The sequence below is a fragment of the Nyctereutes procyonoides genome, unplaced genomic scaffold, assembly GCF_905146905.1.
Source record: "Nyctereutes procyonoides isolate TBG_1078 unplaced genomic scaffold, NYPRO_anot_genome, whole genome shotgun sequence".
Taxonomy (NCBI): domain Eukaryota; kingdom Metazoa; phylum Chordata; class Mammalia; order Carnivora; family Canidae; genus Nyctereutes; species Nyctereutes procyonoides.
The window spans coordinates 14,429,494-14,450,398 of NW_026575159.1; the positions used below are offsets into that span (position 1 = coordinate 14,429,494).

Consider the following 20,905-nt stretch of genomic DNA (forward strand, 5'->3'; position numbering starts at 1 on the left):
TGACATTCTTAGATTTCCAGAACTTCATACAGCATGGTAACCTACCAAAACTCAAAGACTACTTAAAATACTACTTAAAATATTTTGCTTTTTAAAGCGAGATATCTGAGAACTACATGACTTAAGCACATTTATATAAGATGCTACAAAAGGCAACAAGAGGCAGTCAGGCAAAGTGGCTAGGACCACAACTCAGGAGCCAGTCAACTTAGGTTTGAATCCCTAACCCACCACTTACAATTATGTGATCTTAGTCAAATTACTTTTCTTTCTGTGCCTGTATTTCCTTTTTTATGAAAAAATGGGGATAAAAATATGACACAGACACGCAACATAAACACAAAAAACACACCAAAATGTTAAGTTCAGTGAGATTATTTACTTTAAGTTTGTATCTTGTTCATAGTTTCTACAATGAACATTTAATACTTTTTTAAAAAGATGTATTTATTTTAAAGGGAGGGAGGTTGGGAGGGAGGGAGAGAAGAAAAGAGATCAGGGAGGGGCAGAGGGAGAAAGAAAATCTCAGGCAGATTCCCCGCTGAGCATGGAGCCTGACAATGAAATGGGGCTCAATCTCATGACCCTGAGCTGAAACCAAGAGTCAGATGTTTAACTAACTCAGCTATCCAGGCACCCTAAACATTTAATAATTTTTATTTTTTACTTTTTAAAAAGATTTTATTAGAGAACACAAGCAGTGGAAAGGGCAGGGGCAGAGGGAGGGAGAAGAAGACTCCCCACTGAGCAGGGAGCACGGACTCAGGGCTTAATGTCAGGACCCTAGATCATGATTGGAATGGAAGACAGATGCCCAATCTACTAAGCTACCTAGGACTCCCATTTAATACTTTTTAAATCCCCAAAAGTGAAAGTTTTTAATTGAATGCTTGAGCTTGAAGTGTATATTATGCGAATTCTTAGTAAGTGAAAGATTCCAAAGTGGTAAACTTAAGCTAATAAATGTTTTTCATAAACTAGAGATTAATTTCAATTTGTAGCCAATTGTTACATCTATTTAAAAGAATTTTAAAAAAATGTTTACATCTTCCTAGAAAAATTTTCTATATATGTGGGTTCAGTTGTAAAGATAAATATAAGTACTATGTAGGTTAAGTACGAAAAGGCACATAGAATATGTCTGGAATAAATGACCATGTAAGTCTCCAAAAACAAGTTAAATTAAAATGATTTTTCTAAAATATAAAATTTGTCCAAGTACAGAGTCTCATGTCTCAGATGTCAAAGTAGAGAGAAATGGAAAGATCATAACGTGTAAAACAAACTGTAAAACCTTTTATTTTCACATACTACTGATTTGTCTAAATAAAGCACTACATAATCTGGGTGAAAAAAATGAATTTAAAAAGAACTTAAAGTAGAATCAGGTTTTGACAAGAAGGCAAACTATTAAATAGGCATTTAAAAAGGTCAAAAGAGACACAATCACCCGCCCCCCCCACTAAACTTAGTTGTTAGAATCAAATCATGTCACATAATGTATAATTTCTTGGTCATTGTCAAGCAATGAAAACCAGAACCTAAGGAATGATGGAGAATGCGCTTCTTTACTTTAGAGAAAAACACTTATCATGAGGATGTATCCTGGTAACTAGCTGGTATTAATTTTAGACACCATAAAATCAATTTTTTCAATTTTTCATGTAGTTTTTTTCCCCACGTAGTTTAATTATTCATTTAATATCAACTGAAATTGATAACTCAGATGATATAGTGAACAGAAACAAAACTGTTTTTAAATCTAGTCAATTTCAATGATCCTAGCATGAAGACCTAGTATTAAATTGGAGCATATTATTACCTTCACTTCATATCTTCTAGAGATTCTTTCTTAACATCATTTATAAAAGCTGATAAAGGATATTTGCTTTTCCTCACTTATTCATTCAATAAGTATTTTCTGAGTGCCTGCTTAATGTGCCAGATGCTATGCTGAGGTAATAAGACAACATAGAGTTCCCCCATGGAGTCAAGTTAGAGAAAGATATTAAACAAAAAATCACACATATATTAAATTACATTAGAATAAATATAGTAAATGAAAAGGAGAGTGTAAAAAGAGACCCTAAAAAGGGGGCCTAACCCAGTTCATGGATTATAGGAAGGGCTTCTGGAGGAAGTTACATGTAAATGCTTCACCATCTGTACATCCAGGACATCTATCCAAAGATCTAGCACAGAGTATAAACTTAAAAGTTTGTGCAGCTGAATTAAATATTTTTTTTAAAGATTTTATTTATTTATTCATGAGAGACACACAGAGAGGCAGGGGGAGAAGCAGGCTCCCTGTGGGGAGCCCGATATGGGACTTGATCCCAGGACCCTGGGATCATGACAGAGCCAAAGACAGATGCTCAACCAATGAGCCACCCAGGTGCCCCTAAATAACAGTTTTAGTGGAATTTCTCCAATGTGCGTCTAAGAGCCTATGACAGTGTCTTGTACAGAAGAGGTAGCTAAAATGTATTTGTTGAAAAAAATAAATTAATGATGTAGTTTGCTTCTGTGGAAAGAACACAGGCTTTGGAATCAGACATAGGTCCAAACGCAGCCTATCTTATAAACCAGATGACCCATGCCTTACTTCAAAATAGGAATAATAGATCTATCTCATAGGCCTGTGGAGAGAATTAAATACAATGCGTGTAAACTACTCAGTACAGTGTCAGGCAATTGGAAAGTACCCAACAAATAGTCACCATGATAAATGGTCACTAAAAATTGTATTATTTTGCTCATCATCTGCAGATATAGTAAAGGAGAGTCTTGATAATACAAATCAGTAAAGTCAAAAAGATTCAAACAGAATATCCTAAAGACTCTGGTGTGGGAAGAGTCTGAAAGATGCAATAACAAAAGAGTCAAGGATTAGATTGCTGGACATCTAACAATCTTGGGAAGGCTTATAGTTTCACAAACCTATGTGGCCAAAGAGCCAATAAAGAGATACAAATATTCAGAGCACAAAGGGTAGTATTTGTGGTTCTCTTTTAGATCTATAGTATAAATTCTGTAAATGTTCCCAAGACCCCCTTGTAGAAGTACTGTTCTACGCACTAGGGATGCAGTGATGAACAAGATGCAGCCCTTGCTCCTGAGGAGCTAAATATAGTGGTAATGACAGAGTAACACAGCAGGTGCTACGGCAGAAGATGGCTGGGTACTTAGTCTGGTCTCAAAGTTTACGTAAGGATTCTTAAAGGTGGTGGTATGTGAACTAAAGTCTAAAGAATGAGTTTGTTATTTCAGAGCATGAGGGGAGGGAAATACTGTTTTAGACGAAATAACAGCAGAACAAAGACAAGGAAAAATTAAATTGTGTAAAAAGGGTGACAGCCTTAAACAGGTGGTATTGCTAGCCTAGTGAAGTGTGGAGAACTTAATTAAGCTTCAGAGACAGAGAGGAGCCAGGTCATGGAGACCCTGGTAGGAAGATAAGGAAACCTGGAAAAAATCAGATGGGAGATAGTATGTCAAAACTGAGCACTTTTCTGGACCTCAGACAGAGGAAATTGTGTAGAGGATAGCAAAAAGTGTTTGCTATTTTGTTTTTTTATTTGGGTCAAGACTGTTAATTGTCCAGAATGGGTGACTTTTCATCAGATGATACTCTCAAGCTTAGTGAAAAAATTCAGAAAATGGGAGAATCACTTTGTTTTCAGTAATGATAATTTGTTTATCATTCCAAGAGACTACAATCAATCCAAGTAATGTCATCTCAAACAAAAAGTCTCACAATTATAGACACCTGTGAACATCCTTATATGGCCATAGCAAAGTTTTAAAACTTTAGAGACTTTTGGTTGGAATATCTACATCTAGAATTTATTTGCGGGTGGAAGATGGAAGGAGCATCCAAGGAAGTAAAAAAAGTTCACTATTCCCACACAAGGAGTTTCTCATTTGGTTAAAGAAACAGGGGGTACTAAACTAAGCTTAGAAAACCAGAAAAATAGGGCAGGCATGGTGGCTCAGTGGTTTAGTGCCACCTTCAGCCCAGGGCGTGATCCTGGAGACTTGGGATCGAGTCCCATGTTGGGCTACCTGCAAGGAGCCTGCTTCTCCCTTTGCCTCTCTCTCTCTCTCTGTCTCTCTCTCTCTGTGTCTCTCATGAATAAATAAAATCTTAAAAAAAAAAAAAAAAAGGAAAACCAGAAAAATAAAAACAAAGACAGGAAAGAGAAAAGACTTACGGAGACCACACTATTGGGAAAGCCTCTATTTCTTCCTGCGTGTACTCATCTAGACGTCTTGGTACTTTTCGTGGTTGAGGAAGCTCTTCCACTAAATTCTTACGAATATCTTCTGGTATATCCTACGTTAAATAAAATTCAGATTTAATTTTCTTAAAATATGTTCCTTAGAAATAAAGTAGTAATACTTAGCGAATATTAAAAAATAACAAACTAAAGAATAAAGAATGAGGAAAACAATATAATCTTTAAAAGTCTATAAAAATCCCTGAAAAGTACATTAATGATAAAAGTAATCTCATTATAATACTATAATTTATAATCTTGACAAACATATTTCTCATGATAAATCAGACATCTTCAATTCTGAGGACTATTGAGTCACTAAGTTCTAACTATTTTTTTCTAAACTGTTTAATTTATTCCTGGCCTTTCAAATACAGAAAGGAACTGCCTTGGCTGATTCTCATGACTTTTCATCTGATTGAGTGAATGTACTGGGTCTATGGCTTCCTGTGACACAACCTTTCAATTCATACTCCATGTTGTTGCCAGAAAGAACTCTGGAAAATGAAAATATGTTGTTTCTTTGAGTCATTTAGCCAACATTTACTGAACTCCTTCTATGAACCAGAAATTGTGCTAGAATTCACAGAATATAAAAGGAAATAAAAAGATGATGGCTTCTAAAGGATTACAGTTTTAAAAATGTCACTGCTCAAACCAGTGTCCTGCCTCCTAGACTACCTCTGTGCCTCCATCTCTTCACACACACACACACACCCTTCTGAATTATCAGCCTCCATGCTTTTCATGCATTGTTCCACACTGAAATCCTGGTGCCTTTATTAATGGTATTTCCCTCTGCCCATAATGACTTTTCCCTAGTTATATGTTCAAATATTCAGAAAAATGAAAGAAAAAGCTATTATGCAAAAAAAATCTGAATTTGCATAATTAAAAGCAAACTAAAAACTAAAGCATATATTTGAGAGAGATTTTAAAAGAACAGATACTGAACAAAGTAAAGGAAGTGATAAAATGAAGAGCATGAGTAACCAAAAAAATTTACATTTATACTGTGCTTTGTGAATCAGAAATAGGGAAAGGGAACTGTGTTGTGAGTTTGGATGGTAAGTTAATTTTGGAGATTACTGAAATAATGGTTGGATATCTATGAAAGTGACCTATGAATATTTCCATAGGGATAGCACATATATTTCCCTCTTTTCATAACAGTATGTTCCCAAACATTAAAAAAAATTATATAGTAAATTACAATTCTTGGAAAAGAACATATCATAATTGGGAATCAAATATCTGGGCAAGGACATGGCATCAATACAGTAATTGTTTTCTATTCAATGTTTTAAGGATCAAAATAAAATTTTAAAGTAGCTTTAAAGAATCACAGAACTCTATGGAGTTATATACTTGTTCTAAAACCTAATATGGCAAAATTTTAGCAATGTTTTAAAAACTTTAGTTGGCTTTTTAAAATTATGGTTTGTATAGGGTCACTATCAATATATACAAAATATAATAAATACTATTGACAATGTGTTTCTTCACTGAGAAGCATTTAACATCCCTTCCCTGATGTATTCAATCTGGAACAAGGAGAGGATGCTTGGACATATAAATTACACAGAACTGGAACAAGGAGAGGATGCTTGGACATATAAATATTAAGTTGCTGTAATTTTTTATTTCCTGAAAAAGTCTACTTGCCAGTTTGATATTTATAAAAATTCATGAATATTTCACACTCCTTTGGGAAGCCATTAAAAAAAATCCCTCTATCATTCACAAAGACAATTTTAAAAGTTGCCAAGTGCTTACACAGCCCAGGGTGTGGAACATAGTGGGTTAGTAAATGTTTGCTGACTGAAGAGAATTTTGACTGAAATGAGCTTACAAACTTTCTCCACTATTAGAATGATTTGCTGAAAGAATGGATTAAAAAACAGTGCAAAATGAGAAAAGAAAAGTTGTTGATTAGGCATTACACATGAAACCGAGAAGAGAGGAAGTGGCTCCTTTAAACTGAACACAGGGAATGTAACCCAAACATGCTAACTGAATGTGTTTGTAGAGATTTAAGAGTCCTCTGCATGGAGAGAATAATTAACCTAAAGGGGGAATAAGGAAAAGAATGAGTGCAATAAGCAGGGGGCAGGGTTTTCACCTTTGTCAATTTCTAAAAGAAATTTCAATTTTACAGAAAGGATGTGAGGATACAGTGAATACTCATCTAACCCTCATGTAAATTCACCAATTGTCAAAATAGGACATGTTTGCCCTCCTTCTTCTCACGTATATACACACACGTTACAAAGTCATGTTTAGGAAAATTAACATTGATGAAGTACTTTCTTCTGATATGTAAGTGTATATTCAAATTTCCCGAACTGATAAAATATCTTCTAAAGGATCTTTTTTTTTTTTTTTCCAGTATAAGATCCTGTCAAGGATCACATGCTACATTTAGTCATTATGCTGTTACTATGTTGTTTAACATACATAATAAGTTCTTCAGTCTAGTCTCTTAATACAAAGCCCTTTCCCTGCTTTTTGTTCTTCATGAAATTAACACTTTTGAAGAGTCTAAGCCAATTAAGTGGTAGACTGCCCTTTTATTTGGATTTGTAGGACTGTTTCGTTTGTCAGGTTAAACATTATTGACATACACTATTTTGATAGTTTAGGTGGGGTCTTCAGTTCTTCATTCATAGCAGGAGGCACATGATGTCAGTCTTCCCATATAGATATGTTTGATCTCCTGGTTATGTTGGTGTCCACCAGGTGTCTTCAAAATAAAAAAGTATCTAATCTCCTTTCAAATAGTAAGTATTCTGTAGCATGATGTTTTGAAATTGTATGACTATTTTGTTCTATAATAATCTTTTACCCAGTGACCACAGAATATGCTGATAATGGTGGCTTTTCTAATTCAGTATTATTTCTACATTTTTTTAGGGGACATTCTTTTCTAAGGAAAAGCTTTTTCTTCTCTAGAAAGGAAAGAGAACTTATAACAAGATAAAAATAATTTTTGGACTATCATGGGCTCACAAATTTTTGTCTTCTATTCAATGCAACCCATTATTATTACCATTAATTTTAAGGCTCACACAGTCCCATTATTTGGTCATTTGGCACCAATTCAAAATGCCTTCTATGTTCTTTTGATATTTCTCCATCCATTTTTGAGCACTGCCTTACTTCTGTTACTTATTATTTTACCAATATGAACAATGCCGAAATAATAAATATATGTGCATGCATATACTCCATAGTAACTTTGTTTTTTCTCTACTCTAGACCTAGAATCAACCATTTCTCCAATGAAAAGCAGGTTCCTTTTAATACGGAATAGCACTTAGAAAACAAGTGCACTAGTTGGGCACTAGTTGTGCTTACTTCTATTAATACTGTCATTTAATATTTATTTATTTATTTATTTATTAAAAAAAGATTTTATTCATTTATTTTTAGAGAACAAGGGAAAGGGAGCATGCAGAAGCAAGGGGAGAGGGAGAGAATATCAAGCAGACTCCAAGCTGAGCATGGAGCCTGACCTGGGGCTGGATCTCACAACCCTGAGATCATGACCTGAGCTGAAATCAAGAGTTGGACACTCAACTGATTAAGCCACCCATGTGTCCCTTATATAAAATCTTAATATGATAACAAAGTTGAAGTAAAAAAAATAATCTAAAAGGCATTCTCCAAAAACCTTATTCTCTTCCCTATTTCTCCCATCTCTCTGTTCCCATGCTTTAGTAAGTAGCCAACTTCATTTTCTCATTTATTCTTCCTGAGTTTCTTTATGCAGAAAGAAGCAAATACAGTATGTATGTGTAATCATATATATGTATATATGAATACAAAAGGTAGTTTGCCATCTGTTTTTCACCTTTTTTTTTTTCACTTACCAAGGTATCTTGGAAAGCATTATTTATGTGACTTTCTAAGTCACAAGAATATTTGGCATTCTTTTTTTGTAATTATAAAGTACTCAACTGAATGGATATTATATAGTTTATCCAATTACCTATAAATAAACTCTTATTTCTATTATTTTACTATTATAAATACTATGGAAACAACAATCTTGTGTATCTTCAGAGTAAACAGATTGCTGAATCAACCACAAATCTCCTTATGTATGTATTATATGTAATGTTACCTAATTCTCAGATCCCTTATTGGTTGCACCATTTTGTACTTTTTTTTTTAAATATGATTTTTAGAGCTGAGTGTATTTTTTTTTTAAAGATTTTATTTATTCATGAGAGACACAGAGAGAGAGAGAGAGAGAGAGGCAGAGACACAGGCAGAGGGAGAAGCAGGCTCCATGCATGGAGCCTGACGTGGGACTCGATCCTAGGCTGCCAGGATCACACCCTGGGCTGAAGGCGGTGCTAAACCGCTGAGCCACCCAGGCTGCCCCCATTTTGTACTCTTATCAGCAATCTATGAGTGTCTATTTCCCCACGGCCTGGGTAACAAAATGTGCTAGGAAGTTTTTATTTAATAACGATCCATTTTTGGGAAAATGGGCCCATTAATTTTACAGTCTGAAATTATTCCAGTAATTTGTTGTTGAACTGAACTACTATGTATTACTTAAAACCTCCACATTCAAACCTGACTGCCTTATAACTAAGATTATATATCTATATATAATCATTTTGTGTCTTTAAGAAATTAGTGTCTAAAAAAAATGGGATGGTACAATCAGAAATAGAAGTTTTAATATTGTGATGTCATGAAGGTCATTTATTCTTAGATGATGACACTGCTTCCATGCTTGTTACCTCAGAAGTAAAGTAAATACTGGAAAATTCTACTGATTCATGCAAAGCAAAGGTAATACATTAACCATTTTGATAAAACCATGAATAATTTACTCATGCATTAAGTTAACTAAAGAGAGCACACAGTGGCTTAAATGGTTGCTATAACTTGATAATCTGGAATTAATTTCTACATTTTTCCTCTAGTAGGAACTGTAAGGACAACAATCACAACCATTGTAATGACAGTAACTGGCACTTACCGTCAGGCCTGTTCTAAGCACTCTATAAATGTTATCTCATTGAACCCCTACCATAATCTCATAAAGTAGGTACCATTATTTATTTTACAGATGAGAAAACAGATAATATGTAACCACCCATGGCCATAAAGTCAGTAAATGGTGGAGCATGAATTCTATCCAGATAGTCTGATTCCACAGCTTGGAATTAACCATTTTATTATAGAACCTCTACTATTTCATTATATTATACTAAAGAGAAAGCTGTACTTAAAATAGTTTAACAGTAATAAATAAAAATGTTTATTTTTTTCAAGTACTTTTTTAGTTGAATAAATTTTGAGTAAGAACAAGTATTCTAAAGTTAAGGAAAATAATTAGCAACCAAAACTAAGTTATTAACCCATGATTAACATAAGTTTTGCCACTAGTCATATAAAATATAAATGAAATTCATACTTTTTATAGCTGATGAAATAAGCAATGAATACCCTCAATTTAACAGGGGCTCTGGCCATGTTCCTTGTTGTAGTATCATTACCAATGACCACTGACTTACCTCATCTGGGAAAAGATGCAGTCTCTGCATTAGAGTTCTTCTGTGAAGGTTTTTTGGCAGCATGCCATAAATAGCTAGTTTCACAATCTGAAAAACAGATATATGTAGGACTCAACAAGCAAAATCTGATTTGGGATATAAGAAGGCAAACACATTTAGAGACAGTGATGAAAACAAGTGGGCTAAGACTCAACAGAAATGAAAAGAAAGAAATTAGGACCTAAGTATATACATGGCAGTAACAGCAAAGGGACTGTCATTATTTCGGGCATTACTATTTTCTTTAGTCTCTATTTGGTTTAACCTATTTTTAAAGGAAAAGGACAATAGGAAGAATTAAAAATAATCTACATATGTGCCAATTTTAGTTAGAATAAAAAGTTCCCTGAGCTTGTATAAGAACCGATGGCTCAAATAATGTCACATCCTGAATAAAGAAGAACCCAGGGAGGCTTTAAATCCTGTTTTATCAGGAGGTTTCCAATTCATAAGGTAAGCCTGAACACACGGTTTTGAGACTGACTCAAAGTCACAAATCTCCAACAGTGGTAACAGTGAATATCTACTGAAACTCACTGCATGTACAGTGGTCAGTTGCATTACATTTGTTGTCTTGTTTAATGATGCTGAGTCTCATTTCACAGATGAGATAATAGATTTAGTGAAGTTAAAGAACTCTCCCAATTTCAAGTATCTAATAAGTGGTGGTGCTGGAATTCAAACCAGGTGGTGCTCTTAGTCCCAGAATAGACATATAGCACATGCAATCACACCTACAATATGTTTCTCTCCATAAGTTCTCAAGAAGACAAAAAGTGCCTTCTCTTTACCATACTCATTCCCAACACGGCAAACTAACCTTGCTGTGATTTACTTTCCCCCGCTCCCCCCCCTTTTTAAAGATTTTATGACAGAGAGAGAGAGAGAGAGAGAGAGAGAGGCAGAGACACAGGGAGAAGGAGAAGCAGGCTCCATGCAGGGAGCCCGACATGGAACTTGATCCTGGGTCTCCAGGACCATGCCCCGGGCTGGAGGCGGCTACACCGCTGCGCCACCCAACTGCCCTACTTTTCCCTTTTTAAGATTATCCTCTTTGTTGGTGTGAATGTGATTTGATGTATCCTTTGTCAAGAGAAGTCCACACTGTGTCACCCTGTGTTCCACAATCTCCTGGGGGCCTGCTGGTATATAGTATATATAAATACACTTCAAGGTCTTCATAAAACTGCTGATAGTTACAAACAGACATTTGGAGGATTTTATCAATTTTTACCATCTGAACTCATAATCCAAGAATATAATTTAACCTATATTAAAGTTAAACCCATTAAAACTATACATGTCAGAACAGTGTTGCACTATAAGAGGATTTCCTATTCCTTTAATTTTCTCATCAAATCAGACTACAAAACCTTACTCCATACAAAGGCTAATGGTATCGCATACATATTTTTCCAGTTTAGTGCTGTTAATACTGTATGTTCTGGAGATTTTAATAGAGATTTCTATTGTTAAAAGCAATTAAAAATTCAGTTACTCAGTCACACAAGCCACATTTCAAGTGACCAATTGCCACATATGGCTAGTCGCTATCATATTTGATAGTGCAAAGAATATTTCCATCATGACAGAAATTTCTATTGGACAGCACTGATCTAGATATTAGTCTTTAAAATTTTTAATTCTTAAAAATCTTAAGCAGAAACTGACAGTGTTAATATTATTGAACATCTTTTCTGGATAAGCTAGTTATTATATCCTCTGAATATCATAGTAGCAATTTTATTGTTGTGGTAGGGTTATATGACATTTAGGGTTCATGTCCCTATAAAAATGTAGCTGTAGTCACTTGAATTAACAATTGGTTTTTTAAAACTTGCCCTGTTAAAAAATGCAAACATAACAGTCAAATTAGAGGAAGCTAGAAAGTATAGAAAGGTTATAAGCTGACAGAGGAGAGAAAAAGGCAGACATACAAACAACATATACCCCAAGTAATAGAACATGTGCATGCAATCAAGTATTGATAGCTGTATAGACTTAAGCATAAGTTCTAAGCATTTCAGAAAGTGAGAAAGACAGAATAAAGAGAGGCTAATAAATATTAAAGAACTTCTGCATCTATAAACCAGGGCACATGCCATTTATTTCACACAAAATAACTTTATTGTAAACTATGGAGGTAGAGAAAAGACAGGAAAGGAACCATGTTATAAAAAAAAAAAAAGCATGAATAGGTGGGGCATCTGGTTGGCTAGATCAGAAGTGTATGTAACTCTTGATCCTGGGGTTGTGAGTTCAGGCCCCACACTGGGTGTAGAGATTATTTACATAAAGAAAAACTTAAAAATAAAAGAAAAAATATAAGCACAAAGAAACTCTTAAAGTATATGATAGAGGAATAAGGAAAGGCTGAATCAACATATTTATCTGAGTTTACTAATAATGATCTATGTAATTATAAAAAATATTTTGAGATGTTGAATTACCTACTAAGAACTATTAAAATGTATTAATGTATTTTACAAAGAATATTCCAGGACTATAAACTATACTAATAATCAGAAGGATGCACTATGAAACAAAGTTTCTTGTAAGCCCATCCATACACCAAGTACTGATTAGCAAATTATGTCTGCTGGCAGAGGACCTACTGTTCTAGACAAAAACTTAAGTATTTGATTTGGAAGCAAAGTAACTGACCTCTTCCTTTAATAAGCCATTCCCTTTATCATAAAACAAAGTCAAAATTAAGACTTAAAAAATTTTTAACATTATTTAAATGAAGTAATAATTAAAATGGATTTAACTTTGAACTATTTTCCAGGACTTCATTAAACATTTTGCAATGCATTTTAATATTTATTTATAAAACATAATTTGAAACCATTTCTATAATATTATCTAGTGCCAAATTCTTATTAAAAAGTTGGACTATACTGCCTCCTAGTGGATAGTGAGTATGCCTGAATAACAAATTTAAATTTTAAAAATATTTATCAAATAATAAAACTACAATTTGTTATAGCACTTATGGTATATATCATCAGCAGCCCAAATAACTTTTTAATACCATTATATGCAATTCACTTAAGTAGTTAAAATAGGATATTTTATTTGACCTGTAATAGTCTCATGTTTTGAAACAGAACATTAAATATTTCTTAAGCAATCTCTGAGCATATTTTTGTAAAATACCTATAAATGATTAAGAGGTAAAAATAAATAGTAAAGTATGGAACTTCCAAATGTTATATTAGGGCTTACTAGAATAAAATATGTCCCTCTCCCTCACCTCTAAGAAAATTTTAGGCAGTATTATACCAAATAAATGATTGTATGCTGACAACAGATATTTATTTTTATTTACCACTGTAGCGAAATAAAAAAGAATGTCTTCAGAGCATAACACTTTATTTATGAATGTATTTAGATAAAAAGCTTAAATAGTTCTAATGGGGAAATATTACTTATTTTATGAGTTTAGTTCAAAGACTGGGTTATAGGGGATCCCTGGGTGGTGCAGCGGTTTAGCGCCTGCCTTTGGCCCAGGGCGCGATCCTGGAGACCCGGGATCGAATCCCACATCGGGCTCCCGGTGCATGGAGCCTGCTTCTCCCTCTGCCTGTGTCTCTGCCTCTCTCTCTCTCTCTCTCTCTCTCTGACTATCATAAATAAATAAAAATTAAAAAAAAAAGACTGGGTTATAAAGAATTAAGGAAGGAAAAATAAAATTGTGAAATGGCAACAGGAGATTTCGTTTTTATCAATATTGAGAGCCAATATTTAGATTAGAAACTTCTGGTACATAACTCAAATGATAAAGAAATAAATATTCCATGTTTTAAAAAATATTTTCTGGGGTGCCTGGGTGGCTCTGTTGGCTGAGCATCTGCCTTCTTCTGGGGTCATGATCCCAGGGTCCTGGGATTGAGCTCCACATGGGGCTCCCTGTTCAGTAGGGAGTCTGCTTCTCCCTCTCCTTCTGACCCTCCTCCCTACTTGTGCTCTCTCTCTCTCTTTCACAAATAAATAAAATCTTAAGAAAAAAAATATATGCATACATACATACATTTTTTCTAAAGTATGGAAGCAATTGGAGGCCAGAAGTAGGAGAAAGTAGTACAAAAAAAGAGTCCTAAGGTTGGCATTTGCCCAGAGGGCAACAGCTTAGTGCAGGCCTGAATTTCAAAGGACTAGCGTTTTTTGGTCAGGAATGACTTCCTCATTAACCTAGATTTTCAATAGAAAAGCAATATCCAGGGTATAGGGTGGAGAAATAAAAAAACAAAAATCTTCCTGAGAGGAAACAGAACTATGAGCCTGACTGCACAAGGCCTTGATGCCCCCAAATCACCCTTTTTAAAAATGGGGATCAAAACCAGAAGTCTAGAGTATATAATGAGGTCTTAGGTTGGTATAGTCGCATCCACTTGACAGAAGCTAAGCCAATCTTTTTTTTTTTAAAGATTTATTTATTTTAGAGAAGGGGGAGGCGAGGCAAAGGGAGAGGGAGAGAGAATCTCAAGCAAACTCCCTGATGAGTGGGGGAGGCCAACATGGGGCTTGATCTCATGACCTGGAGTACATGACCTGAACCTAAAACCAAGAGTCAGACATTTAATCAACTGAGCCACCCAGGCACCCTCTCCTTTTTTTAAAGTGAGTTTCAAGTTTATTACCCTTAAAAAAAAAGCTTTTGTTTATTTATTTGAGAGAGAGAGAGAGAGAGAGAGAGAGAGAGAGAGAGAGAGAGAGAGAAAGAGAGTGAGCACTGGGAGGGAGAGAATCTCCAGCAGACTTCTGGTGAGCACAGAGCCTGACATAGGGCTTCATCTTACCACCCTGAGATCATGACATGAACAGAAATCAAGAGTCAGGAACTTAACTAAGCCACCCAGGTGCCCCCACTAAGCAAATTTTTATGGAGAAATCCACTTTGAAGATACAAGTCTCAAAGAGTTCTCAGTGATGAAGTTTCAAGGTATGTAAGCTTATCGAGTATCCTGGGCAGAAACAATATATTGCAGATCCACAAAGACCACAAATACTAGAATCAGATAAAAACACTAGGAATTATGTTTACTACACTTAAAAAAATGAGAAGGAACCAAAATATGACAAAGAAACATAAAAACTATCAAAACTGATCAGCAAACTTGAAAAAAAGACAAATAGTAAATCTTCAAGAAAAAATATAATAATGCAAATTAGGAACTCAAAAAAAGGATTGATCAGATGAGACATAGGAAAAAAGAAAACTAGAATATAGACATAAAGAAATTATTGACAAGCAGCACAGACAGGGAGACCTAAAATATGAAAGAGAGCTAATGAATCATGCACAATGAAATGAGATAATCTATTGTAAATATAATCAGATTTCCAAAGGGAAAGAACAGATAGAGAATAAAGGGAGTCAATAATATGTAAGAACTGACAAATTTTCAGAACTAAAGATACCAGTCCTCAAGCAAAATAAATAACAAGACTTGAAACAGGAAAGCCAATGCCAAAGGAAAGATCTCAAAAGTATCCAAAAAGAAGACAAAATACATTCAAAGAAACAGAATGGGGATCCCTGGGTGGCGCAGCGGTTTGGCGCCTGCCTTTGGCCCAGGGCGCGATCCTGGAGACCCGGGATCGAATCCCACATCGGGCTCCCGGTGCATGGAGCCTGCTTCTCCCTCTGCCTATGTCTCTGCCTCTCTCTCTCTCTCTCTCTGTGACTATCATAAATAAATAAAAATTAAAAAAAAAAAAAAGAAACAGAATGTATCATCAACAGCAGTAACAGAAGCTAAAATCTGTTTGAACAATAGCTTCAAAAAAGTGAGAGAAATATGGTTATCCCAGAATTGTATATACTACATAAGCAAAACTACCTTTCATAAAAGGCAAAAATAAAGACAGTTCCAGACAAAAATAAAAAGTTTACTATTAAGAGAATGTTATGATAGGAATGTCAAAAGAAATATTTTAAGAAGGAAATAATCCCAAAGGAAGGCTGTTATGTGAAAGGATTTAGAAGCAAAGAGAATCATAAAAAAAAAAAATCAGTAACTATGTTAAACAATAACAAGAAGGTTAAATTGGAACGGGTTTTAAAAATTGTTGAATAGAAAAAGAATCCTAACTGATGTAGAGTAGGTGTTAAAAATCTTTTAAGGACCTTGATTTGATCCAGAGGAAAGTAAAGGCATTGATTAATCTTAGGTTTCTAATAAATAAACTCAACCAATCCAAAAGAAGGCAAGAAAGAGAGGAAAAAATAAAGTAAAATCTAGTTCAATTTAAATTTAAAGTAAAATGATGGATAAGGCAAACATGACCAAAAGAAGGCTGATACAGATTATTAGTATAAAAAAAAGTACAGCTTGAGTTAAAAAGCATTATTGGAGAAAAGGGCTAGTACATATCCTGATTAATTCTTAGGAAGACTACAGTTCCACACTTAAATTCATCTAACACTAACTCTTCAAACATAAAAAGCAAAAACTGATAGGATTACAGAAAAAAAGTACACAGTTGATACTGTAACATAACTCTTTCAGGTAATCAATAAATCATTTTTTTATAAAGTTTTTTTTTTTTTTAAGATTTTATTTATTTATCCATGAGAGACACAGAAACAGAGCGAGAGGCAGAGACACAGGCGAGGGAGAAGCAGGCTCCATGCAGGCAGCCTGATGTGGGACTCGATCCCGGGACTCCAGGATCATGCCCCGGGCCAAAGGCAGGTGCCAAACCGTTGAGCCACCCAGGGATCCCCTTTTATAAAGATTTTATTTATTTATTCATGAGAGACACAGAGAGGCAGAGACAGGCAGAAGGAGGAAAAGCGGGCTCTATGCAAGGAGCCCGATGTGGGACTCGATCCTAGGAATCCAGGATCAGGCCCTGAGCGAAAGGCAGACGCTCAACCACTGAGCCACCCAGGCATCCTGGTAATCAAATCAAATGAACAAAAGTAAGACTTCATTTGATTGGAACAACATACTTTGCGTATTTGATATGATGGATATATAAACAGGCACAGATATAAACATTGCTCTCTCTCCAAGATGTTTTCAGCAAACATCAGCAGGTACCAAGTAATTAAAAAGAAATGCAACAAAACTGTTTGGCTACATGCAAAACAGTAAATAGTAATTGGAAAATATATAGATTGAATAATAATGAATTAATACTTATCAAAACTTCTGACACAGTTAAAGCACAGAATTTATAGCCTGTACGTTAGCAACATTAGATGAAAGGCAAGACTGGGAAAACAGTTTCTGAACTAGTCTTTCTACAGATGATAAATAATAAAAAATACAATAAACTTACTGCTACTGGATCCTTCTGGTGAAGTTGAGCAGCTGTTACTTGTTTAAATCCACCTGGGTAGCTGTGAAAAGAAGCGAAGATATTAAAACTGGGAGTAGGCTATGATATTCTTGACTATCATTTTATAAAATGAAAACTATTTTTTATTATAAAATTATTTTTGTCTTGGGAAACTATGCTGTTCGTTAGTGTCTTAAAAATTAAGTAGTAGCCTATGCTATTTGAAATGCTGTTCTAAGTGGTCAACTATCATTATATTGTAAAAGTTCCACATCTGGAAAATTCTTGGCATAACTATCCTTCTATGGAATTTAAAGTTTTCATTCATTCATTCCGGGGAGTTTACCATGCTTGAATTAAGAAAGAAAAAGCAGTGAGCCAATACGTGTCACATTTCCTGCCAAGTCAAAACCTAGGAGTCATGTTTGGGGAAAATAGTGGTAGACCACTTTTCTGAAGTTGAGTTCATACCCTGAATAGGGAATGATTCTGTTTCATGTTATCAGTTGGTAAAAGACCACAAAGAGTTATATGCTGGTCCTAAGTAATAAAATATTTCATCGCATTCATAGCAAAAAGATATATGAAATGGATAAATAGAGATTAAAAATAACATATATACACATATATATGTGTGTATGTATATATATATTTGGGATGGTATTGGTGGCAGCTTAGTAACTTGGATGCCCCAAATCCCAGTTTAGAATCTAGGTTTGCTAGTGGCTGCCAGTATAATATTAGGTAACTTGTTTTACATTTTTATATGAGCTTATTCACATACAAAAATGATAATATCTGCTCCATCTACCTCTCAAGATTTTTACAAGAGTCAAATGAGAAAATGTTTGTGAAAGTGCTTAAGAAATTTAAAACAAGGGCGCCTGGGTAGCTCAGTGGTTGAGCTTCTGCCTTTGGCTCAGGGCGTGATCCCGGGTTCCTGGGATCCAGTCCCACATTAGGCCCCCCATAAGGAGCCTGCTTCTCCCTCTGCCTATGTCTCTGCCTCTCTCTCTGTGTCTCTCATGAACAAATAAATAAAATCTTAAAAAAAGATATTTATGTTTTAAATATCTAAAACAATCTACAGATGTAAGGTTTCATTAGGCTGAGTAGATAAATAAAGCCTAAATGATTTCTGGTAAAGGGGAAAAGAAAATATAAACTCAGCATACTCTGTGAAAGAGTTAAAGATTACTTAAATGTGATTCCTTTTATAAGTTTCTTTCGACAAGACTTGAAAACATTTGAAGGAACCACATTTCAGGAATACAATTTAAGAAGGCAGATTTAGAAATTGGCTGAGAAAGACGGATAATTTTCAATATGATATTCTTATATTTGTTTCAAGGAATTTCAATTTCAGAAGAAGAAATACCTGTCTAGACTTCAATTCCTGGATTCTTTTTCTCCATGGAAAAAAGTACTTTATACCTTCTATGCTAAAGATCACCTTTCTGTTTTTAACACTGGGATGCCAAATTCTAAAGCATAATACCATTTAAATTTTATTTCAAGAGAATCTGGAGATAGAACATAAAATTCTCAGTAGACAAATACTTGAATAATGTGACAAATACTCAGTTGATTTTTACTGGTGAAAAAGTAACTATACTTCTTCCTCCAGGGATAGCCTGAATGGAAGAAGAAACTTTGTTTTAAATGTTAGTCAAATCTTTTCAATTCAAATCAAATTCAGTAAATACTTACTGAATGCCTTTTGTGCTGGGTGCTGAGGATATATGGCTAAATATAACAGTATCCTGTCCACAGGAGAAATGACTAAGTGAATTCTACTGAGGTATCTAACAGTAGGCTATATTTCCAACTCATACCAATACATTTTAGATGACTGAACAATTAGAAATTAGAGTTCAAAGTTCAAGATGCACACATGCACATCTCACCTGACCTCTAAAATCATGAGAAATGAATGTCTATGAAATACTTTAAGAAAAGATTTTCTGAGACTGGAAAACAGAAGAAATTACACAGGAAAAGAAGGCAGCCCGGGTGGCTCAGGGGTTTAACACCTGCCTTCAGCCCAGGTCGTGATCCTGGAGTCCTGGGATCAAGTCCCACATCAGGCTCCCTGGAGGGGAGCTTGCTTCTCCCTGTGCCTATGTCTCTGCCTCTCTCTCCATGTCTCTCATGAATATATAAATAAAATCTTTTAAAAAAATTTAATAAGATTCTGCTACTTTGATGGGCATCTATTGCTTACATTTGCATTATAAGGTTATCAATGCTTTCCTTAGCACTTTTTTTTTTTTTTTAAATTTTTTTTAATTTTTATTTATTCATGATAGTCAGAGAGAGAGAGAGAGAGAGAGAGAGAGAGGCAGAGACACAGGCAGAGGGAGAAGCAGGCTCCATGCACCGGGAGCCCGACGTGGGATTCGATCCCGGGTCTCCAGGATCGCGCCCTGGGCCAAAGGCAGGCGCCAAACCGCTGCGCCACCCAGGGATCCCTCCTTAGCACTTTCTCTGAACATTTTATCTATTAAGAATATTAATCCACTATTACATTACATACATACATTAATCTACTATTACATACTTTTACGAATTTTCTTAATGATGTCCTTTGTTGTATGGCTATTTTACTTTTATATAATTAAAACTCTTTTCCCGTGTCATTGTGAATGCAGTGTACTACCCAGTGATATGGCCTCGAAGGATGGAGGACTCCCATTATACTAGGAAACCATCAGAACATAGCCAGGGGAGTATATTTAGTGAGAAAGACACTGAAGAGAACTTACTGTATCTAGAGTGACCAAGATATAAAGGCGATGGTCAAAGAGAAACCATATAGAGAACTTTTAAGGAACTATAGATGTTTAGCCTAGAGGAAAGACAAATTAATGGGCTCTTTATTGATCCCTGTCTCAAAATTATATGAAGGATGTCCTGTGGAAGAGATATGATTATTTTACACTGTCAAAAAAGGAGAAGTAAGACCAGTATGAAAGCTAGAGAAAAATAGGTTATGACTCAATAGCATAAAGATCCTTCTAGGGCGCCTGAGTGGCTCGGTAAGTTAGGTGTCTGCCTCAGCTTAGTTCAGTCACAGGATCAAGCCCTACGTTGGGCTCCCTGCTCAGCAGGGAGCCTGTTTCCCCCTCTCCCTCTGCTTCTCCCCCTGCTTATGCTCGCCCTGTCAAATAAATAAATAAATAAAATCTTTATGTAAAAAAAAAAAAAAGATCGTTCTAAAATTTAAACCATTTCAAAGGTGGAATGAATGGGCTTCCCTACAAGCCATGAGATGTGTTATTCAACACAGGCAGAGAGGCCTGGATCTTGAAAGGTATGTTGTGGGATTTTAGGTATCTTCCAAATTTGGGTTTCCTTAAACATCTCATGTATTTTCAGATATTTAAGATGGTACAGGAAACAGCACTAACATGAGTGATCGGAAAGAGAAAGAAAAAAGTTATACTGACTAAATGATGATAATCTAAACTAGAGAGGTTATGTAAAAAGCCTCTAGGAAAAACAAATACTGTCAGTAATAATGGATATTTGGTATAATTCTGTGGGGTTTGATTGAGTAAATTACGTATGTAACATGTGCAAAATTAGTATCAAATGCTAGTTTTTGAAACAGCTTTTTTTTTTTTTTTAAGATTTTATTTATTTATTCATGAGAGACACAGAGAGAGAGAGCAAGAGGCAGAGACACAGGCAGAGGGAGAAGCAGGCTCCACGCAGGGAGCCTGATGTGGGACTCAATCCCAGGACTACAGGATC

At 35.1% G+C, this 20,905-nt stretch overlaps 1 protein-coding gene across 1 annotated transcript in view; it reads right to left on the minus strand.

Annotated features, from left to right (window-relative positions):
- The window catches only part of MRPL13 (mitochondrial ribosomal protein L13), a 48,055-nt gene that overhangs the window by 11,121 nt on the left and 16,029 nt on the right, over positions 1-20,905 (minus strand). The window contains exons 4-6 of the mRNA XM_055313857.1: positions 17,150-17,210; positions 9,818-9,904; positions 4,215-4,336 (exon numbers count right to left, since the gene is read on the minus strand). Of these exons, the coding sequence (XP_055169832.1) occupies positions 4,215-4,336; positions 9,818-9,904; positions 17,150-17,210 (270 nt within the window). The remainder of the gene's footprint in view (positions 1-4,214; positions 4,337-9,817; positions 9,905-17,149; positions 17,211-20,905) is intronic.